Source organism: Asterias amurensis, chromosome 6 (genome assembly GCF_032118995.1).
Source record: "Asterias amurensis chromosome 6, ASM3211899v1".
Classification (NCBI taxonomy): domain Eukaryota; kingdom Metazoa; phylum Echinodermata; class Asteroidea; order Forcipulatida; family Asteriidae; genus Asterias; species Asterias amurensis.
In genome coordinates, this window is record NC_092653.1 from 25075247 (window position 1) to 25095626 (window position 20380).

General features: G+C 39.5%; 1 protein-coding gene across 1 annotated transcript; it reads right to left on the reverse strand.

The window, feature by feature from the left end:
* Positions 1–1506: 1506 nt before the first annotated feature.
* Positions 1507–20378, reverse strand: LOC139938863 (protein HIRA-like). The gene is made up of 27 exons (XM_071934506.1): positions 20257–20378; positions 19146–19208; positions 18400–18510; positions 17586–17676; positions 17143–17231; positions 16595–16690; positions 15779–15861; positions 14956–15033; positions 14512–14679; positions 14249–14302; positions 13749–13805; positions 13221–13291; positions 12626–12731; positions 12052–12258; positions 11430–11521; positions 10689–10854; positions 9984–10246; positions 9105–9345; positions 7942–8101; positions 7420–7513; positions 6774–6935; positions 6159–6217; positions 5541–5646; positions 4461–4583; positions 3789–3952; positions 3399–3493; positions 1507–3135 (listed from the first exon to the last, which is right to left on the reverse strand). The coding sequence occupies exons 1-27, from the start codon at positions 20291–20293 to the stop codon at positions 3007–3009; spliced, it is 3165 nt and encodes a 1054-aa protein (XP_071790607.1). The 5' UTR covers positions 20294–20378; the 3' UTR covers positions 1507–3006.
* Positions 20379–20380: the final 2 nt, after the last annotated feature.

Genomic DNA, 20380 nt, shown 5'->3' on the forward strand with positions numbered 1-20380 from the left:
TTTCCGTATGGCGCCACCACTTTTTCATTCGATATCTTTTTTACCTCAATCAATGAGATATCCCTTTTATTTGTAAAATGAGTGAAAAGTGGTGGCGCCATACGTACGGAAAGTTATCCCTCGTATCCTTTGGCAATTTGGCGCTTTATAAATAAGGTTATTATTATTATTATTATTATTATTATTATTATTATTATTATTATTATTATTATTATTATTATTATTATTATTATTATTATTATTATTATTATTATTAAAGGAATCTGTACCAAGTACTCAATCATTGTCATTGAGTTTTGACTGCAACGTTCAAATAATCTTGAGATATGTGCATGGGCCTACATCATTGACTGTATGCTATGTGGGATACATTATCGTACAAAATTCAACAAGTGAAGAAAACCACGCGAGTTTTAGATTAACAAAAAATAAGTAATTTCCCTCCCAGTTTTTACAATTAATTACATTGAATTACGCCAACTTGAATACACAAATAGAAGGAGAAGAATGTTGGCATCTACCCTTTTATGCCAATGTGCTGATAATTTATTGACAAAGTGACAAAAACTTACCAATTATTTAGGCCATTTCTGACTACAGCGGGACATGTGCAATTTTTTCTGCACCTATAGCGCAAAGCATGCTGGTATCAAAGTTGACGTCACAAAGTTGGCCGTTTTCGAAACCACGGCTTCGGCTTCAGGCTCCGTACACTCGTCTGTCAAAACAACCGCGAGGCCAAGCTAGCCTGAGCCGAGTCTGGTGCCGAAGCCGTGGTTTCGAAAAGTCCGCAGTAACCGAAACGTCTGCGCGGTAGTTTCAAACAGACTATTATTAGGGCGGCCGCCCCTCTCTGTATGACCCTCGACTGCTATGTAAATTGATGCGTCGAATTTACATCTCAAGGCCCGGGGGTGTCACTTACTAGAAAGTCCAAGGTCTGTAAAAGACGGTTTAATCCAGGGGCCCAGGCATTTTTACACCTGCGTGCGTATTGGTTAACAAAAATAGGTTTCCGCATAGCAGAGAAAATTGCAGAGCAAAATTTTCTGCTTAACAGCTTTAGTTTTATGAAATTTTCCCCTATTTTTTTACGGGCTTTTTATAAATAGGTTCTGTGCTTTTTATTTGATATTTGATTATATCGTCTTTTAAGGCTGCCCTCAATAGGCCTATTTAAAATAGATTATGCGTTTTTTTGCGATTTTGATGGTCGCAAAATTGTGTTTTAATGCCACCCTCTATATATAGGCCTTTTAAAAGAAGGCCTTGCGTTTTTTTTTTAGAAAGCCTCATGTTTGTGCATGGATCATCATTTTTTTAATGCCGCCCTCTATAGGCCTTTGAAAAAAACGGCTCTGCGCTTTTTTGAAAATTTAAAAGAGGTTCTTTATTCGCCAACCATTTTTATTAACTAGACATCGCATTAAATACAATAAACAAACAATCTCATCACATCCATATTTCCAAAGATATTTACATTTTATTTATCAAAATCACCACATCCCATTGTGAATAAAAACTTGTGTTAGACACACGTTTGTTATACAACATCACTTCCTTACAAAGATGTACAAATCCCGAGAAAAATATTACCATCTTTGTACATAAATACAGATTGTTTGTTCACAGAAATTAGTTCGTTTTTTTGAGGTCACAAAAAGTTTCGTCCACATGATCATGACAGAAACAAAATCGTGTCAAGTGTTATTAAAGTTCATCAATAAAGATAAGCAGTGACTGGAGAAAAACCAGTTTTAAAAAAGCCCCCAAAATCTTTGCGAAACCCCTGAGAGATAATTCTAGATGACTTTCATTTTTTTCTTTTGTTCACTAAAAAGACTGCCCAAAAGATGACTTCATTTTCAAGGTTTTCTAAATAATATGCCACTGTAAATTATTGGGGATTTTTCTAGTACTGTAGTTGGTAGTTTTTTCTTTGTTTTATTTTTTCCTGTGAAGCTTTTAGTTGATACGAAGGGAAGTTTGGCTTGGTATTTTAGTGTTAGGTAAATTCGTCTCCATCATAAACAAAATGCAATACACTAGTTGTTGAATCACTTAAACCCGGTGAAAATTGTTGCTATAATACCCTTTATAGTTCTTAAACTAAAAAAGGTTTTAAAAAAAGTTTGTATCACAACTGAATATTACCGTAAAAAAAATCATTTCAGAATACAGTATTATTTGTTTTCACAGACCTTTTTGTGGTCATGTTACTTGTATGCAACTATGGCCATAGTACTGGCATTCATAACAAGTACCAGACTATTTGCCTGCCAGCCTCACTATGAACTAAGAAGTATGGGCAAACCAACTGTTTGCCTGGGGTGCATTCCACTTGCGCAAACATTGCCAACAATTTCGACTGGAACGCACAGTTGGTAAGCGTTAGCAACCATAGGCGAACATACTTCTGTGGTGTTGGTGGGTGATTTTAAAATGGCGGACAACTACACGATAAGCAGACGATGTTGTTTTCTTGTAACAAACATAATTATAGTGTGTTTTTGGTGGTTGATAACGCAGTCGAGTGGAGTTGAAATAACAGCTCAATTAGTTGATCTCATGATGTACAAAAAAAGACCGACAATACAGCAAAAAACCAACGGTACAAACAATTATGTACGCAGTGTTGCCATCTTTATTACAGAGCGCTGCTATTTTGACATCAGGAATCGTTCCAATGATAAAAAAATGTCTGCGCTAATGGTTGCAATCTGTTTGCGCAAGTGGAACACAACCCTGAAGCGAGTCTTTTAGTGAGAAACAAATGGTCCACCTGAGTTTGGGGAATCTAGGAGTAAACTTTAAGGCAACTAGCGTCAGAGTTTAAAGCTCTTCTTGTTTAGGATTTTCAGCCATCCAATCGTTCCATCAATCAAAAAACATTTGCGCGAACGGTTGCAATCTAATTGCAAAAATGGAACGCACGTCTTTTAATGAGAAACAAAGGGTCCACCTGAGTTTTGGGAATTTAGGAATAAAACTTTGAGGCAACCAGCGTCAGGTTATAAGGCTCTTCTCGTTCAGGATTTTCAGTTCTTCCTGGTACTCCGTGTACAATCTCTGCATCTTGAGATTGGAACCAATGATTGGGAGGACTTCGTCCAGGAGGTATCGTTTAGAGAGACCCTGAGGAGAGCAAAGGAGACATGAGAACAAAATTTAGAACAAAGCAAAAGCAAATATATTTTATCGCAAAGCAAATATTTTGTTAGTTTGGTGGCATGTTGTGGTTGAGCAGTTTAGTGCCCCCGACTCAAGTTCTGGTGTTTTTGGTCAGCCCAGTGTGGACTTGAGTCCTTATGTCCTGAGGAATTTGGCCGGAGGTCAATGCATGAGGTCAAATGTCAAGGATCAAAGGTTAAGGGTCAAAGGTTAAACAGGTATCTTACCAATTCCAATGGTTGCCACTGTGACTCCTCAGCCCCCACTTTGTAGAACGGTCCCAACAACTCACTACAGATATCTCGTAATCTGCTCTCTTGCTCTGTAGTGGAAGAAATTACCAGAAAGAAAAATAAACAATGTGTTTTGACTAAAGTGTCACTTACTCACCAGGAATTCCAGGACCTAAACTCACATGGTTGTGGGTTCGAATCCTACCAAGCTAACCACTGGTTTCACAATGACTAGAATAAGAATTGTCGTCTCGTTACAGAATCACAATTTCTGGTGAGCCTGTTTGAACTGGGTGTCAGTCTGAAAAGTTGGCTTGGCCTTGGCTTCACAACCAGAATCAATATATGGAATGAGATGAAAATGAAATTATTTCTTCAACCTACCTTCTTGTACCAGGTAGCGTACATAAGTCAGCAGCCAGAATCGATACTCATGACCAGACTTTAAAGCTTGAGCAGCGGACAGCTGACCCTCTAGATAACTCATTGTAGAAGAACGTTGTAGGGTACGGTTGGATTGGGACATACCGTTGGACTGCTTCCCTGCTCTGTGATTAAGAAAATATCGGATATTATTAACGGCTGTAAACAAATGAAAGCCATATTACAACAGTGGTATTTATTCATATTAAAGACACTTGACACTATTGTTAATTGTCGAAGAACCGTCTTCTCACTTGGTGTATCTCAACATACGCACAAAATAACAAACTGGTGAAAATTTGAACTCAATTGGTCGTCGAAGATGCGAGATAATAATGAAAGAAAAAACACCCTTGTCAAACGAAGTTGTGTGCTTTTAGATGCTTGATTTCGGGACCTCAAAATCTAATTCTAAGGCCTCAAAATGAAGTTCGTGGAAAATTACTTCTTTCTAGAAAACAAGGTACTTCAGAGGGAACCGTTTCTCACAATGTTTTATACTATCAACAGCTCTCCATTGCTTGTTACCAAGTAAGTTTTTATGCTAACAATTTTTTTTAGTAATTACCAATAGTATCCACTGCCTTTAACATCTATTAAATCATGCAGTACACGCTGCTAAAGTATACTTACCTGAGTGATGGCCCTTGCAGTGTGGTGAGGGGTCCGGATGCAGACAGCGCCCCCTGGGATGGTTGACATGCCTGGTGGTCTGAGCAGAGACTGAGGGTGTCACCCTGCTGACACAATAACATCCTAAAATCAAAAGGTAAAAACGGTTCACTCAATTATAGGAAAAATCAAACACTTTCGATCCTGGCTGTGCTCCGTGGTCATAATGGGTTGATGTGGCTGGCAACCAAAGGCGCCCTTGCATGCTTGCTTCTCGAACATGTTGTAGCCACGCCCTTCGCAATTCAAGTCTTAGCTGCGAGTAAGGATTATTAGCCCCCCAAATTATTATTATAGTAAAGTAACTAAAATAAATAACATTGAAACATTCTAAAAATCTACTCCACTGTAGTAGAACATATCAAAGCAAGACAAGTTCTCAAAAGAACACGATCTACCCGGCAGGTATATATATACATGGTGCTTATAAAAAATATATATATATTGCAGGCCTGTTTGATTTGTTTTTGAAAGGGCAAGGACACCAAGGCATTTTCTTATTAGTTAGGGGGCACACTATGAGGAAATTGTATATTTCTACTGGAGCAATTCAAAGGCAACAGGGGGCATTGAGGCAATCGCCTTCGTTGCCTCCGTGAAGTATCAGGTCTGAGATTGATACCTCATCATGCGATGCCTCAAGTCCCACATAACAAGTAAACAGTCAAATTATTTTTTGAACTTAGAAAGAGACTGGGACACATTTCATTAAGGCCTACATGTATAAGCACAAATGTGTGCTAAGCACAGTACAATCATGCCAAGCAGAAACAGGTTACCAGTCAAACTATACTAAAGCTCATATTGTTGGGACTGGTGCCCAGGTCATTTTGCTTAGCAAAGAGAAATGGCTAAGCAGTATTTTTTGATTGACAGATTAATGAAACTGAGCCATAGCTGAAGGATAGTCCACATTTACAACTGTGAAAACACACTCCACATTGATGGCTGTGAATCTAGTGAAAGTACACTCCACATTGATGGCTGTGAATCTAATGAAAATACACTCCACATTGATGGCTGTGAAAATACAACACTTACCAGCAAGACATGGATGAATTGTAGCTGTAGGATTTTCCATTGGAAAGCAGTATAGCTGGTACTCCCTGATCTGTTACCAGTGAATTTTTGATGGTTATATCACCACCTGCAGATTAACAAAAACAAAATATCCGATTAGAAAAAAAAAAATATTGTTGTCTAGTGACTGAATCAAAGATCTTCTTTCAAGACACTGGACACCTTTGGTAATTGTGAAAGACAAGTATTCCCATTTGGTGTATCCCATAGACCTTTTCGCAAATACCGGGGTGCGCGTAAAGCTTGGAATTAGGTGCATTGTGGTCTAGCTGGTATCCAAGATTGATCCATATCTATCCCACAATGCACCTCATTTAACTGTCTGCGCTTGCACAATGGTATGTGCAATTCATAATCATAGATGTTAAACCAATGTTTGTATGAGAGAGATTGGCCGTTGCCAGCTTGGCGTTTATACCCTCGTGGGAGCTTTGCCGAGTTCCCTTGTTGGGAAGATCATCTTAAAACAAACACCCCAACAAATACCCAAATAAACCCCCCCCCAAAAAAAATAAAAGAACCAAGAAAAAAAAAAAGAAAAACAAAAACAAAAAAACAAAAATAGTTGCTTGTTCTCACCTTTCATGATTGGCAGTAACGACACTCTGCTGACTTTGGCTTCCATCCTCCTTACATCCCTACAAACAAAACCCATAAAAATGACCCAACATTACTATGGAGGACACAATGGCACAGACCCAGTTAAATTCATCAAGGATGCCCTCGTTTTGTGGAGCGGGACGATGACAAGTCAAATGGGACGTCACGCTCTTGAAAAATGAACAACAGCTTCAATCAAAGAAGAAAACGGAGCATTTTATCGGGTCTAGCTCCCAATTTGTGTGTCAAAATCAAATCGCAATTAAAATGCTTACCGATGCCAGGTACTAACTTACTTGCACGGCTGTTGTTAGACGTAAACAAAAAATATTATAAAACGCATTCACGGCACGCGGAGACGGGAAAAAAACGAAGCCTGCGGAAAAAACTGGGAATGGGCAAATTAAAAACAGGGACTTCCGCGTTTCCGCAGATGTCTCACATCCTGTTGCTTACCAGAATCAAGCTACCAGTCATATACTATCTGTACCTGGAATCCTGCTTATTTTGGCTTAGCAGAAAATTGTTAAGCAAAATTTTCTGCTAAGCAACTTTAAGAAATGAGACCACGATCTTTTGCTACTAGTCCCTTACCAGACATACAGCAAGCCTGATGTTGTGATGGCCATGATGTACCCACTACTGCATTGTAAAATGCTGACAACAGAGGGCAGCAAACATGCGGGGAGTAACCTCCGACCCTCACTGGAGAACATGTTTACAGTTTGGTTTTCACAGCTGACGCATACCACAAACCTAAAAAAGAAATACAGACATACCAACACCAAAATTTACTTTTTGACAGTAAATGGCAAGACAGTAGGAGGGTTGACTGTACACAGTGTAAAGATGCATTCTTTACATGATATCTTATTGCAGGCTGTCCTAGTGCATGTTTTAATCAAAACAAGTAGATTAAATGGTCACATAGTAAGAGGGTTGACTGTGTACTGTGCAGATGCAATCATCCTATGATATATTACGGGCTAGCATAGTTTATCTACCAATCAAAACCAGTAGATTAAATGGTCGCAGAGTAAGAGGGTTGATTGTGTACTGTGCTGATGCAATCATCCTATGATATATTGCGGCTAGCATAGTCTATCTACCATTCAAAACCATTCAAATGATATAATCAGACAGTAGGATTCACCAAATGATATCATATAGCAAGCTGCCGTCTGAAGAATGTGGATGATATTAAATGGTCAAACAGTAGGAGGGTTAAAAAGTGACTGACCTATTTCCTGTTAATATTGTTCCTTTACTGGTTAGGATGGATTCCCATATCGTCTCGTTCTCTTTCATTCCTCGGAGTTTATGTACAGATTTTGCTGTAAAGAAGAAGAAATTACATCCACTTTGAACCAAAATACACAAAAAACTATAGTTACTTGTATGTATATTTCCAAGAGGCTACAGACCTCAGCAGTGTTGTCATCCAGCCACCATCTTAGAGGTAAAATGGTAACGAAACAATCAAAACGCACAGATATTCACACGCGGCGCACTGGTTTAGCCAATGAACCTCTTCTTTCTGACCTCTAGGTGAGGGCGCCCTACTGATACCACATCATGTGCATGAGGTCTATTTTATTTATTTCCTCAAAACCTCCAAAAATGGAAAAGATAAAAAGATTAAAGTACATCAAATTTAGAGTAAAATGCACATAAACACGTAATTAAAGACACATGATAACCCTGACACTCTCGGACGACCCCCCAGACTATCTGGACTATTGTTGTTATTATTATTATTTACCTGTTACTGAGTCGCTGTTTTCCAATTCAACAACGAGATCTGGTTCAGTTGAGCTGCTCTGACGAGGCACATTCAGCTGTAACTTCTTGGGAGTCTCTGGGGTTGGTATCTTGATTAGAGGCTTGGCTGGTAATAACCGACTTGCCGCTTCAGACGAACCCTGGTTCAATATCAAAGGACAACAAATTGACAATGTTAACGATTGGTTGATATATTCTAAAGACCCTATGCACAACACGCAGCGCATATACATGCATGTTTCTTCCAAAACCGCATTGTTCGGGGTTGGTAATGACGTATCTTGATCAGTGGCTTGGCTGGTAACAACTGAGTTCAAATTTTCACAGATTTGTTATTTTGTGCATATAATGAGACACACCAACTGAGAATGCTGGTCTTTGACAATTATCAAAGGTGTCCAGTGTCTTTAAGAATAATTAACAAGAATCAACAGGGTCCAGCCACCCACCAAGTTTATCAAGAATCCTCACATTGTTACAAAGCTGCCAACAACAATCACAGAAATGTTTCGCACTGGAGAAGGCTCTGCTAGGGTCAAAAAATTAATTTTTGGGGTTGGAACAGAAGATTGCAACAGCTTACTCAATGTTCTCTTAGGTATTAATGTAGTAGGAAAAAATGTCCACAATTTGGGAGATTTTCAAGTTTGTTCATCAATACAGGGAAAGATTGGTTTATTTTCATGGAAACTACTGCAGAGTCAGAGAGGGTTGGCACTCTGCTGTGAATGCTACAAATCCCTTTATCAAAAAAATTTGGACATTCTTGCACAGTGCATACAAATTTTTTTTTGCAATAGGTAATGGGGTGGATTTCACAAAGAGTTAAGACTAGTCTTATCTCTAGTTAGGACAAGTTATCCGTCCTAACTTAGGACTATCCATATGTTTTTCAAATTCTGCTCATATCTTTCCAATATGCAGCAGTTCAGTTGTGGAACAGTCTTCCAGAGGTTGTTACACAGGCTGAGACATCAGAACAATCTGTTTACTTTGTACATGTTAGGACTAGTCCAAACTCGTTGTGGATTTCACAAAGAGTTAAGACTCGTCTTATCTCTAGTTACCCGTCCTAACTTAGGACTATCCATATCTCCTCCTAACTCTTTGTGAACTCAACCCCTGAATTGAAAAATCACTTACACCAGCAACTGAGGTCCCGCTGGAAGTTGGCGTCGCTGCAGCTGCTGCTGCTGCTGCAGCAGCCGCAGCAGCAGCAGCTGCAGCAGCAATTCTCTGCTGTGTCCTATACTCCTTACGAGGCTTCTTAATGATGGGTTTATCTGAGGAGGCGTCTCCTCGTTTCCCCTTCAGGGATTGAGAGGAACGAGGAGGGGTAGGGGCGACGACGGGTCCATCTTTCAGTTTGGATACATCTTTGGTTCTGGTGGAAGAAAAACACAATTTAGAATCAATTTATAACTTTGTTTTCCATCCTCCACAAATAATAGTTGTTAAGAAATACTTTGGATAGAAAGTGGTAGAAACAGAAGTTAATATTCTTTATCCCCGATGCAAATTTAACATCTACACTGTATTACAGAGCATACTGATTGAAACGTCGAGCTGAAACCAACGGTTCTTTTCAGAACCACCCCAACTCATTTAGAGATATTCATTACATGGTGTTACAGCAAACCTTTCCATATCGTATTTCCACCATGCAAAATTTCAAATCCTACTTAACAAGTCACTAGTTCTGTTTCTCCATTTAAGAAAAGAAACAAAGCCGCATAACGGCTCAGTCACACAGGCCCCAATAACGAGAACGAAAATGAGAACGATAAAAATGCACGCTCGCGATTGGTTGAATTGCTCCACGCAGAATACGCCAACGCTCATTCAACCAATCGACGGCATGCATTTTTATCATTCTCGTTTTCGTTCTCGTTATCGGGGCCTGTGTGACCAGGCCTTAACTCTATCGCAAACATAAATGGCTGCCCACTTTAACAACAACCAGAATCAATTTAACATAAACAGAATCACTTTAAAAATAAACAGACCGAGTAACGTTCTTACTTATCAGCATAAGCTGCAGCAGCTTCAGCACATGCTGCAGCGGCCGCCGCCGACGCCATCTTAGCGATGTCTGACGTTCCTGACTTGGCTGTGCTGACATCAGCTTTTGGGGAGACCTCGGTGACTGCTGCGACTGGTTTAGGCTGATCGGCAAGGTGGCTCTCGGCAGTGAGTTTGGCTTTCTCTGCAGCTGCTGCTGCTGCTGTTGCTTTACCATCCGTGGTTTGTTTCTGGGTGAAGCGACTATCCAACGCAGAAACAGGCTGGATAGATTAAAGGCAATGGACACTATTGGTAACAACTCAAAATAATGAAATTTAGTGCTTTCTAATTAAACCAGCAGATAAAAACTCAAATAGTTTGTTACTCTTGAATAACCCAACAGTTTAGCAGATGTTAAATTTGCATCTGGAATAAAGAATATTTGTTTTATTTTTACCTGCTGCTAAACATAGGGTTTCATACTGCCTCCACCTATTGGGGAATCGCGATGGTCTAGTTGGTAAGACACTGCTCTAGAATTGCAAAGGTCATGGGTTTGAATCCCACCCGAGTAATATCACTGTGAATTGTTTTCACAGAGCTCGGGGAAGTACAGAGTATACAGTGCTACACACACATCGGTGTACAAGGGTAAAACTAAAATCAATAAAACTTAACAGTTGCTGATTATTTTTTCTTAAACCAAAGGTCATATCAACATACCACATTACTGTCCAGGGTCGTGACCCCATCCATGACCTCTTTCTTCACCATGACCTTGTTTTGACCTTCGATGAATACATTACTGCCTGGTTGACCCTGCTGGCTGCTTGATGTGGGACTATCAAAGAGATTCTGACTTAAGCTGCGGAATGGCTTCGGAGACACTCTGTCAAAAAGAACAATTTAAAAATTTGTAATAGTTGCATTGTGCACAAAAAATTACTTGTGTTTTTTGCTTTATAACTAGACAACAGTATAGTAAGCAATCAAGACTGCTTAGTGAATCGCTTTCAAAGGCAGATGACACTATTGGTAATTACTCAAAATAATTATCAGCATAAAACCTTACTTGGTGACGAGTAATGGGGAGAGGTTAATAGTATAAAACATTGTGAGAAACGGCTCACTCTGAACTGACGTAGTTTTCGAGAAAGAAGTAATTTTCCACGAATTTGATTTTAAGACCTCAAGTTTAGAATTTAAGGTCTCGAAATCAAGCATCTGAAAGCTCACAATTTTGTGTGACAAGGGTGTTTTTTTCTTTCCTATTTATCTCGCCACTCCACCGACCAATCGAGCTCAAATTTTCACAGGTTTGTTATTTTATGCATAAGTTGAAATACACCAAGTGAGAAGACTGGAATTGACAATTACCAAAAATGTTCAGTGTCTGTAAAATTCTCCATGTTTAATTCTCAAGTTTTTTTAAAATTCGATGCTCTTAACCACTCGGCTGCTTACCCGAAGCTTGCCTGTTGAGGTGCTATATGCAATGGTGTGATCCTCCGTCTGCCATCAGGGGTTCTTGTTTCTATCTGCTTGCTCTTCACATCCTGAGAGGGAAGAGGGGAATGTGTTTCATTGAAAATGCAAAGTAAATGGCGAATATAGATTCTGTTTCAATGGGAACAAACAATTTACAAAATTGAATGTCTGGTTCTTGCTTAGTCACAAGTTACTGCTCAAATTGGAACTGATGATGCGTGCACATATTGTAAGAGCGTTGTACGTGCGTTTAATATGAAGTACACGTTGGTGTGTGTGTTAAAATAACGCTATGGGATGCTGTTTTGTCTACTTACAAAATGGCCGCACACCGGGCCCACAGGCCGCGTATCTAAGCTTGTGCGGCCTCTAGTTCTCTATGAGTCAAGTTGTCGATTTCACCAAACTCTTCCTAACTTCTTAATCTTAGGATTTAGGACGTGTCAAAGCCTTGCACTGTAACATGCAAACCCTAAGATAAATCCAAAGTTAGGACGGGTTTCTTCATCCTAACTCAAGACAGGATTAATCCTAGCGTTTCGTGAAATCGGCTGCAGTGCACTGAACCGCTCAACCAAGACAACAAGATGAGACTCACCAGTGGCTGTCCCTCAATGAGGGCCGTCTGGACCACCGTCTTAGTAGGTGTGGTCATCATCTTGATCTTGGACGCCTGCTTCTCCTTCAGCTCTTTCTGTTGCTGCTGTAGTTTCAGCATCTCTGGATTCTCAATGATGCTGTTGGCGAGGTTTGTGGATCCTGACGAGAAGACGCTCTTTCCATAGACTTTCTCATGAAGTTTTGTCTGTTCAGGTGAAAAAAAAATATAGAATAAGGCCGTGTCCGAATGGACGGCTTCAGCTACTAGGGTTACGGCTAGATTTCCACCTCATCATGCGTTGAGGTATAGGACGTCCTTAGCAACACCCTTAACAACAGCCGTAGCCGTAGTTGTAGACGCTAATTACAATACGGCCTTAGGCTCCATTTATCCTAGGCTCAAAACTCGACAATTAACAACCTTAACCCTCCCACTATTACACCGTGAATTTTTTAAATGTTTTTAAATAAACCAAAAATCATAAACCAACCGAAATTATGTAAGTTACACAAATATTTATACAATGTTGTGCACTTTAAGAAATTGTTCATAAAGTAGTTGAAGTGAATACCTTGTCATCCTTAGTGAGTTGTGAACCGACTTCATCACTGCTGAGATTGAAGTAACAGACTGTGCCGTCGACTGAGCAAGCTAGAAGCTCATCACCTTCCTGGTTCCTGGAAAGACATATCGGTTTGAACAATTGTTAGCAACTTTGACAATATGGGTGCGTTCGATTAGCTTCCCTGGGTCGACCCCGCGGTGCTCACTCAGGTGAGCCCCTGACAAAAGCTAATCGAACGATCATTCACCCTCTCGTGGTGATGGCATGCATTATAAGCAGGGCACTTTGGGCTGACCCGGGTGAGCCCCTTGAATGCCGTCAAAGCTATTTGAATGAACTGGGGGCAGACAGGGGTCGACCCAGGGAAGCTAGTCAAAAGCACCCTATGTGGTGCAAGATCCTTGCTCGACCTGTCAGACCAACTGACGTGACCAACCTGAATGATCTGACAGACTGATCTGAACAACCAACTGGCCTAACAGAACGACTAACCTCATTGACTGTAATAACCAACCAGTCATCTTAAACAACCAAACGATCGGCAGACCTGAATGACCGATCATGATCAACTATCCTTGACTGAAGAGAAATATTTACTTACCACGTCAGGTCCATGATGGAGTTATTGAAGATGTCATGGACCACCACAAGAGGGCGCTTTAATGCAGTCAGCTGTTGGTTCAAGATATGAACACATTATCAAGAGAAATTCCATGTAGTACAAAAATTATTGGGGCTCCATGCTATGGGTAAATGTTACTACAATATACACGTCAAAAGTGAAGAAGGTTCAAAATCAATTATGTACTTTAGCTGCATTGGGAACCCTGCTTAGCGAAAATAATATGCTGAACAACTTTGTTTCGGCTTGAAACACATGTGGGTGTGATCAAGTGCTATATAAAGACCCGGTCACACAGGCCTTGATACTGAGAACGAAAACGAGAACGAAAACGAGAACGTTTAAAATGCATGCCCACGGTTGGTCGAATGAGCATGGGCGAATCCTGCGTGGAGCAATTCAACCAATATAATACGTTCTCTTAGCGGCGTTATCGTTTTTCGGTATCGCTGCAGTGTGATTCGGCCTTTAGAACATTGATTATTATTCTTATTATTGTTTACTTACCCATATTGACACTGATCTGTCTCTACTGCCTATTGCACAGCATGTATACGGCTGTTGCTATAAATAGGAAATGAACAACACACAAAAAAAGACACAAAAGAAATTAAGAACTGATATAATTCACACTACTTTCAGATAAGCATGTTGTGAAAAGAAAAAAAAAACAAGTTAACCTCATGGGTGTTGGGTGTAATTGGTAAATGTCAAAGCCCAGTCTTCTCACTTGGTGCATCTCAACATATGCATGAAATAACAAACCTTTTAAAATTTGAGCTCAATTGGTCGTCGAAGTTGCGAGATAACTATGAAAGAAAAAAACACCCTTGTCACACGAAGTTGTGTGCTTTCAGATGCTTTAATTCGAAACCTCAAAAATGTAATTATTATTAATCTTGTATATTATTTATTATCTAATACTTATGCTAATAATATATTTGAGTTATTCCAATAGTGTCCACTGCCTTTAAAATGGTAAACAAATTGAAGCAGACAAATCTTACCTTTGACTGGTTACCTCTTTTGATTGTTCTTGTAAAAATGTTAGAGTTGAACCTCTGCAATGAAATTAAAAAACAAACAATTAAAATATTATATTTAATTTATTTGTTTGCTTTTAATTTATTTCATACATTGTCCACAGCACAAGCGCCAAAAATGTCAGAAGAGAATTCTGTGGTAAAGATTCCTTATGAAGTTAGGTTGTTTTGTGGATGTAAATTTAACCATCAAATTGCCAAAATAAGAAACGGTGTTTTCCACTTACTACACATGTGACTGCTTTGCGGTGTCCGACAAAGTCCATATTAGCTTTCCAGCCCTCTCGGTCGATGATCTGAGCCGTTGGTCCCCTGTTGTTCATTGCATGTGCAGATACAACATAGGCGCCATCGGGGGACCAGCTAAGTCTCAATATATGTGTTGTACCCCCACACTGTGTCAGGAATGCAACAAAAGTAAAAAATTTATAAAACATGGTACTTATACAACGCATCACATTAACATCTTGATCCAATTTCATTGGCTTTAAAGCCTGTAAGCACAACAAACTTGCTTAGCACCACAGTAATTTCTTGCTTAGCCAAAAAATTGTTTAGCAGATTTGTTTAACTTGTGCTTATTGTATGCTTAGCTTAGAGGTGATATAATCAGTGATATCTTTTCTTCCAGTAGGAGTCTCATGGTCGACAAACAAACAAATATGACAAACCTCTTCAAATGGCTGGAAGATTGCTGTCTCCTCTTTCCAGTCCATCGTTCTCCAAATCCTTAGACTTTTATCATCAGACTAGTAGAGAAAAGAATAATACAGCAAATATTAAAACAATAATCTCAAAAATGTATACGTATGAAACTAGCAAGTATACAATACAGGAAAGTATCGTTGCCAAAATTTAGGATTTGAACTGCCCAAAATCAAAACATTTGATTTTTAGAGTTGAACAAAGAACTGACTAGAGTGGGATTCGAACCAACGACCTCTGGATTAACGTGCTGGCGCTCTACCAACTGAGCTATCTAGCCCTATGTTGGCGGTGTGACTATTTTGTCAATATCTTTGTTCGGGTGCCACTCAAAAGCCATATAATTGTTAGCAATTGACCAGGGATCACACCCAATAAACGATACAACCTGGGAAGCGGCAGGCTGGGGATCACCTTTTTTTAATGCCTGTGATTTTTTTCGCAGAACTCGGGAATGTACTGAGTATACAATGTACAGTGCTAACACACCGGTGTATGGGTTAAATAAAATAATATTATTCAAAAGATATAGACGATGTGACCTATGTTTACATTCAAACCGCCCTCTGTTGACAAAACACTGTATATGTCATGTTTCGACGGGCAAAATAACGCGTAGTCATGGTAAGATTGCATACACTTTCTAGCTGGCTGTCAAAACACAAAGGTTTTGTCCGGCGGTATGCGTGCGTATCATGTTATGGTTTTCGAGTAACGTCAGAGGTCACATCGTCTATAGCTATATTGGCTTTACTCAAACTACCACAATTCTTAATGATGTGTACACACCTGAGATGCGATGTATTTTCCAACTGGGTCCCACGTCACACCTTTAACCAGACCAGAGTGACCACTTAGTACAGAAATAATCTCTGGGGGAACAAAAAACCAAAACAAGAATTGATCAAATAATGCAGAGAGGAACTACCTGAAAAATTAAAAGAGAATATAAAACAATGAGCTTACAATGAATATGCTAATTATATTCATGCATATGCATGATTATAAACACAAATGGGTCCATGAACACAAATGGGCCCAATTTCATGGCTCTGCTTACCGTAAGCACAGAATCGGCGCTTATGGAAGCAGGGAATTCCGTGCTTACGTCAATCGTAATTCACAGGTTAGCATTTTGGCTTCTGCGCGTGCATACTCTATGTTACTAGGCATTCTGCGCCTACAAGGCTAGCGCAGAAATTCGGCGCTTGCATGTAAGCAGGGAATCGTGATCACAAGCGCAGAATTCAGAGGTAAGCCCAGCCTTACAGGAGTTTATTTTTTTGCAAGTTCGCCTTTGCAAGAAGATCTTAAAGGTCAAAAAAGGTCAATGAAAAATCACATTTCATTTCACATTTACATGTACCATCTGTGAGTGATATCCTGGTTATTTTTGCTAAGCAGAAAGTTATTCATTAATTTCAGTGCTTAAGAAGCTCTATGGAAATTTGATTGGTAATCCTGCTTTTATCAAGGAAGAAATTTCATGATAAGCAAATTTTTGTGCTTAGCAGCTCTATAAAATAGGGCACATGTCATCTGCTTTCTCCTTAAAACATTGTTTTAAGACCCTTAAAATGTGAATCTAAATTGTTTTGTATTTACCTGGAAACTTGAGTGCATTCCATATGACAATACTGTTGTCAATGCTGCAGGACGCCAGCCAAGCATCATGTGGGGACCAGGCAACATCAAGGACATCTGTGGAATAGTCAGTTATTCAATGATCAATACAACCTGAATCTGAATTATAATAATAATAATAATAGTAATAATAATATCGAAGTCTTATATAGCGCACGCTACCAAACAAGGTACTCAAGGGGCTGAGTGTATATACAAACTTTCAGAAAGATAGGTTATTGAAGTGATGAATTCTGAGACCCAATTATGTAGCACCTTAAAAGTGTTTACAAGGTGCTACGGCGCATTCAGCAGCCACAACCAGGAACACCGGGGCGAACCCCTTCTCTTTTTGATAAGTGCACTGGGTCCTTTTACATGCGTTACACACACATGGGACCAACGGCTTTACGTCCCATTCGAAAGACGAAGCAATGGTTAAGTGTGTTGCATAAGGACACAAGTGTCACGAACGGGACACGGATTCGGTGCTCTTAACCGCTTGGCCACGACACTTCTGTGCAACCTACCTCCAGTGTGAGATCGTAGTGTGTGAGCACATCTCCACTGTTCAATGTTATTCTTGCCTGAACCGAAGACTCTTGAGGTCCCTCCATAACTAAACACAACGAACAAACAAAAGCATTCAAAAATTGTATGAACCAATTAATAATGGAATACATAATTATCTGCAACATTTTTGTTGGACAGACTTACAGCGGACAATTTTTAATGCTCATATACGCTTGTATACGCCTGCAACCGTGAACCTCCTAGTTTCCCTCTTCTTTGCAACAGCTCCCATTGGTTTTGTACACATTTTCCAACTGTGTACACTATTGTCCTCTTTGAATGTGTCTGTACTCACATCCCCCTCTAGGGTCTAACTCTGTGGGGGGGGGGGGGGGTAGAGGGTGTTACTATTAGGGTTAGGGTTAGTGGCGGGTTAGTTGTTAAGTAGGGTCTATTTTACCTGATCATCTGCCACACCATGACCATTCTATCATCAGCACCTGAGGCAAGGTAGTAGCCATTATTAGACCACCGGACGCTGTTAACACAAGCTGTAAATATACAAGAACATCACATAATCATTACACATGCAAGACAACAGAGTCATAGTGTGTGTGCTCCATAAATTTTGTGTTCAGCAAAAAAACTTTTGAGCAATTATTTTTTTTTTGCGAGATTGAGAGTTGTTGCTGACAAAAAGGGCTGAAACTACGATCAAAATTTCAGGAGGTATGTTGAAAATCCATCATTTGACAACCCCTGGTTGTCCTCAATTCTAGAGAAGTAGACCAAAGAACATGGTTTCCTTTTGAAAACAAAAGAGTTCACCTGGTAGACATAAAAACTCTGAATTAGACAAAAGTCTCCAATTTCTTATCCCTGTTCTGTTTTTTATATTTTAATTTTTATGAAATTTGTCTCTGGTTTCAACTTACCTGGAATTCCACAGAAGCCACGGTCTCTGTTGCCCTAGTCTTGACCTCAGTACCTCTTTCCTGTCGACTTTCAGATTTCTAATGGAGGTGCCCCTTAGGAAACTTGAAAATGGCCTTGCCCTCTCAGAGATTGATTTCCCCGACTTGAACTTACTTAAATGGATCCAACTTATCTGGAAATACACGGCAGCCACAAAGGCCACAACCTCTGTTGCCTTTGGTCTAGGCCTCAATGCCCCTTTAAATGCTTTCCATAGACGTTCAGATTTCTAATGGAAGTGCCCCTTTGGAAATTGAAAAATGCCCTTGCCCTCTCAAAGATTGATTTCCCAAACTTACCTAAATGATTGTCCATCTCACAAAGAATCTTGGGTACATTTTCATTCTTTTCTTCATCTTCGTTGCGGACAGGGGCCATGTTCCAGATGATGACTCTACCAGAGTCTTCCCCTTATAGAAGAAATATTCAAAATAATTCATGATTTCAGAGATGGGAACTCGACGGCTAGACTGCCAACATTTTGCATGGATACATTTTTGCACAAGAATCAGGGAAATAGAATTTCACTTAACAGGGAAAAAGTGTCCACAATCGGGGAGATTTTCAAATTTACTTAAATCAGAATTGCACACAATATAGAAAGATTGCTATTTTCAGGGAACTTTCTGCAAAAACAGGGAAAGTTGGCGGCTCTGAAACAATCACACTGCCCCCCCCCACCCCTCCCCACCCGAAAAAAATCTCTAACACAACAATATAGTCCACTCTAATTCATTTGCTCTCATTAAAACAATATGTCCAAAGTAGCAAGATGCTGTAGTTAGGGTAGTAATAACCCTGAAAAGATATTGACATAAAAGGGAGACCACCAACATGAGGCTAGATGGCTCATTTGGTAGAGCACTGTCACTGTTAATCCTGCTTCAGTAAAATTAATAAATTTCATAAATTAATAAATTTCATTTCATAATTTCATTTCTCACGTAGCCTGTGGAGGAAGGAAGTACTTCCTGGCCCTGGTATGGCAAAGTGCAAAAACAATATAATCTGGTTATTTTGTGGCGAGACAGCAGAATAAATTTACCTTGTCCACCAGTGGCAAACCTTGATCCATCTGGATGAATGTCAATTCCAAATATCGGTTTTCCTGAAATCAACAAAATTATAATCAAGTTATAGCAATAGTTATGTAGGCCTATTACCTTCATAAAATTATAAACTCTCGACAAGTATATAACTTGTAAGATTTGGTTTGCGGTAACACCATGTGTGTATCTACTTGCCAGGTAGAGTTTGTTTTAGAGAACTGTCGTGCTTTATTGTACTACCGCGGAGGAGCTAGTATGTAAGTGACAACTGGGGAGGAAAAATTCACTAACACTTCCAATCTAACACATGTATGTGGATGGGCAGAGCATAGGCGTAGGGCGTAGGGCCAGGAAGTGGGTCAATCATTATAAATGGACTATTTTATGCGGCTACTGTACATGAAATTGCAGGACAATGTTGTCATTGTGACTTCATGTTCTTCAGACAGGAATTAAACGTTAACCAATACGGAGACCCGCCACATGTAACTTCCTCGAGTATTTTGGTGTTAAAAAGAAGAATCACCCCTTTTTTTGGGGGGGGGGGTGAAGAAAAAAAGAAAAAAAGCTGACAATCGTTCATGCAGATCTATCCAAGTTTTTAATTGCAAATCAGGATCATCCTCTCGACTTCATAATAACTGGACAATAATAAAGATACCAACCATACCCCACAATGGCGGCCACATGTGTACATTTCAAAGAGGGCGCTATACGATCTTCAAGGGTTTTTTAACAGAGTAACATTTTCAGCATCTGACTGCCAATTTTTCATGGACATAACTTATTTATTATTAGAAAACAATTTTTTTTTGAACAAAATAAAATAGCATTTTATTTTCAACAATCATTCACAAAAGAGTAAACAGATTATGGCGGTAGGATACGGATAAATAAAAACTGGCACCAGCAAGACAAGCACTTCCTAAACTTAACAGCTCAATCAAATTAATCCAAATGCTTGCAAAAAAAAAGAACAAAACTGAAGTCGAAGACTTTTTTTTTAGAGTCAGGAGTTTGACTTTGTGATTGTCACTAAATTAAAGCCAATCACCTTGCCATTTTTTGGTCTTAATACATTTACAAATTGAATACCATTATACTCACCATCATGGTTAACCCATGTAGGCTTCAAAAGCTTCATTTTCACTCCTTATTTGAGGCTAAACGCGACCAAAACAAAGCCCCAAATCCGTCTTCAAAGACGTCGTGTGCCGTCCGCGTGAGCGGC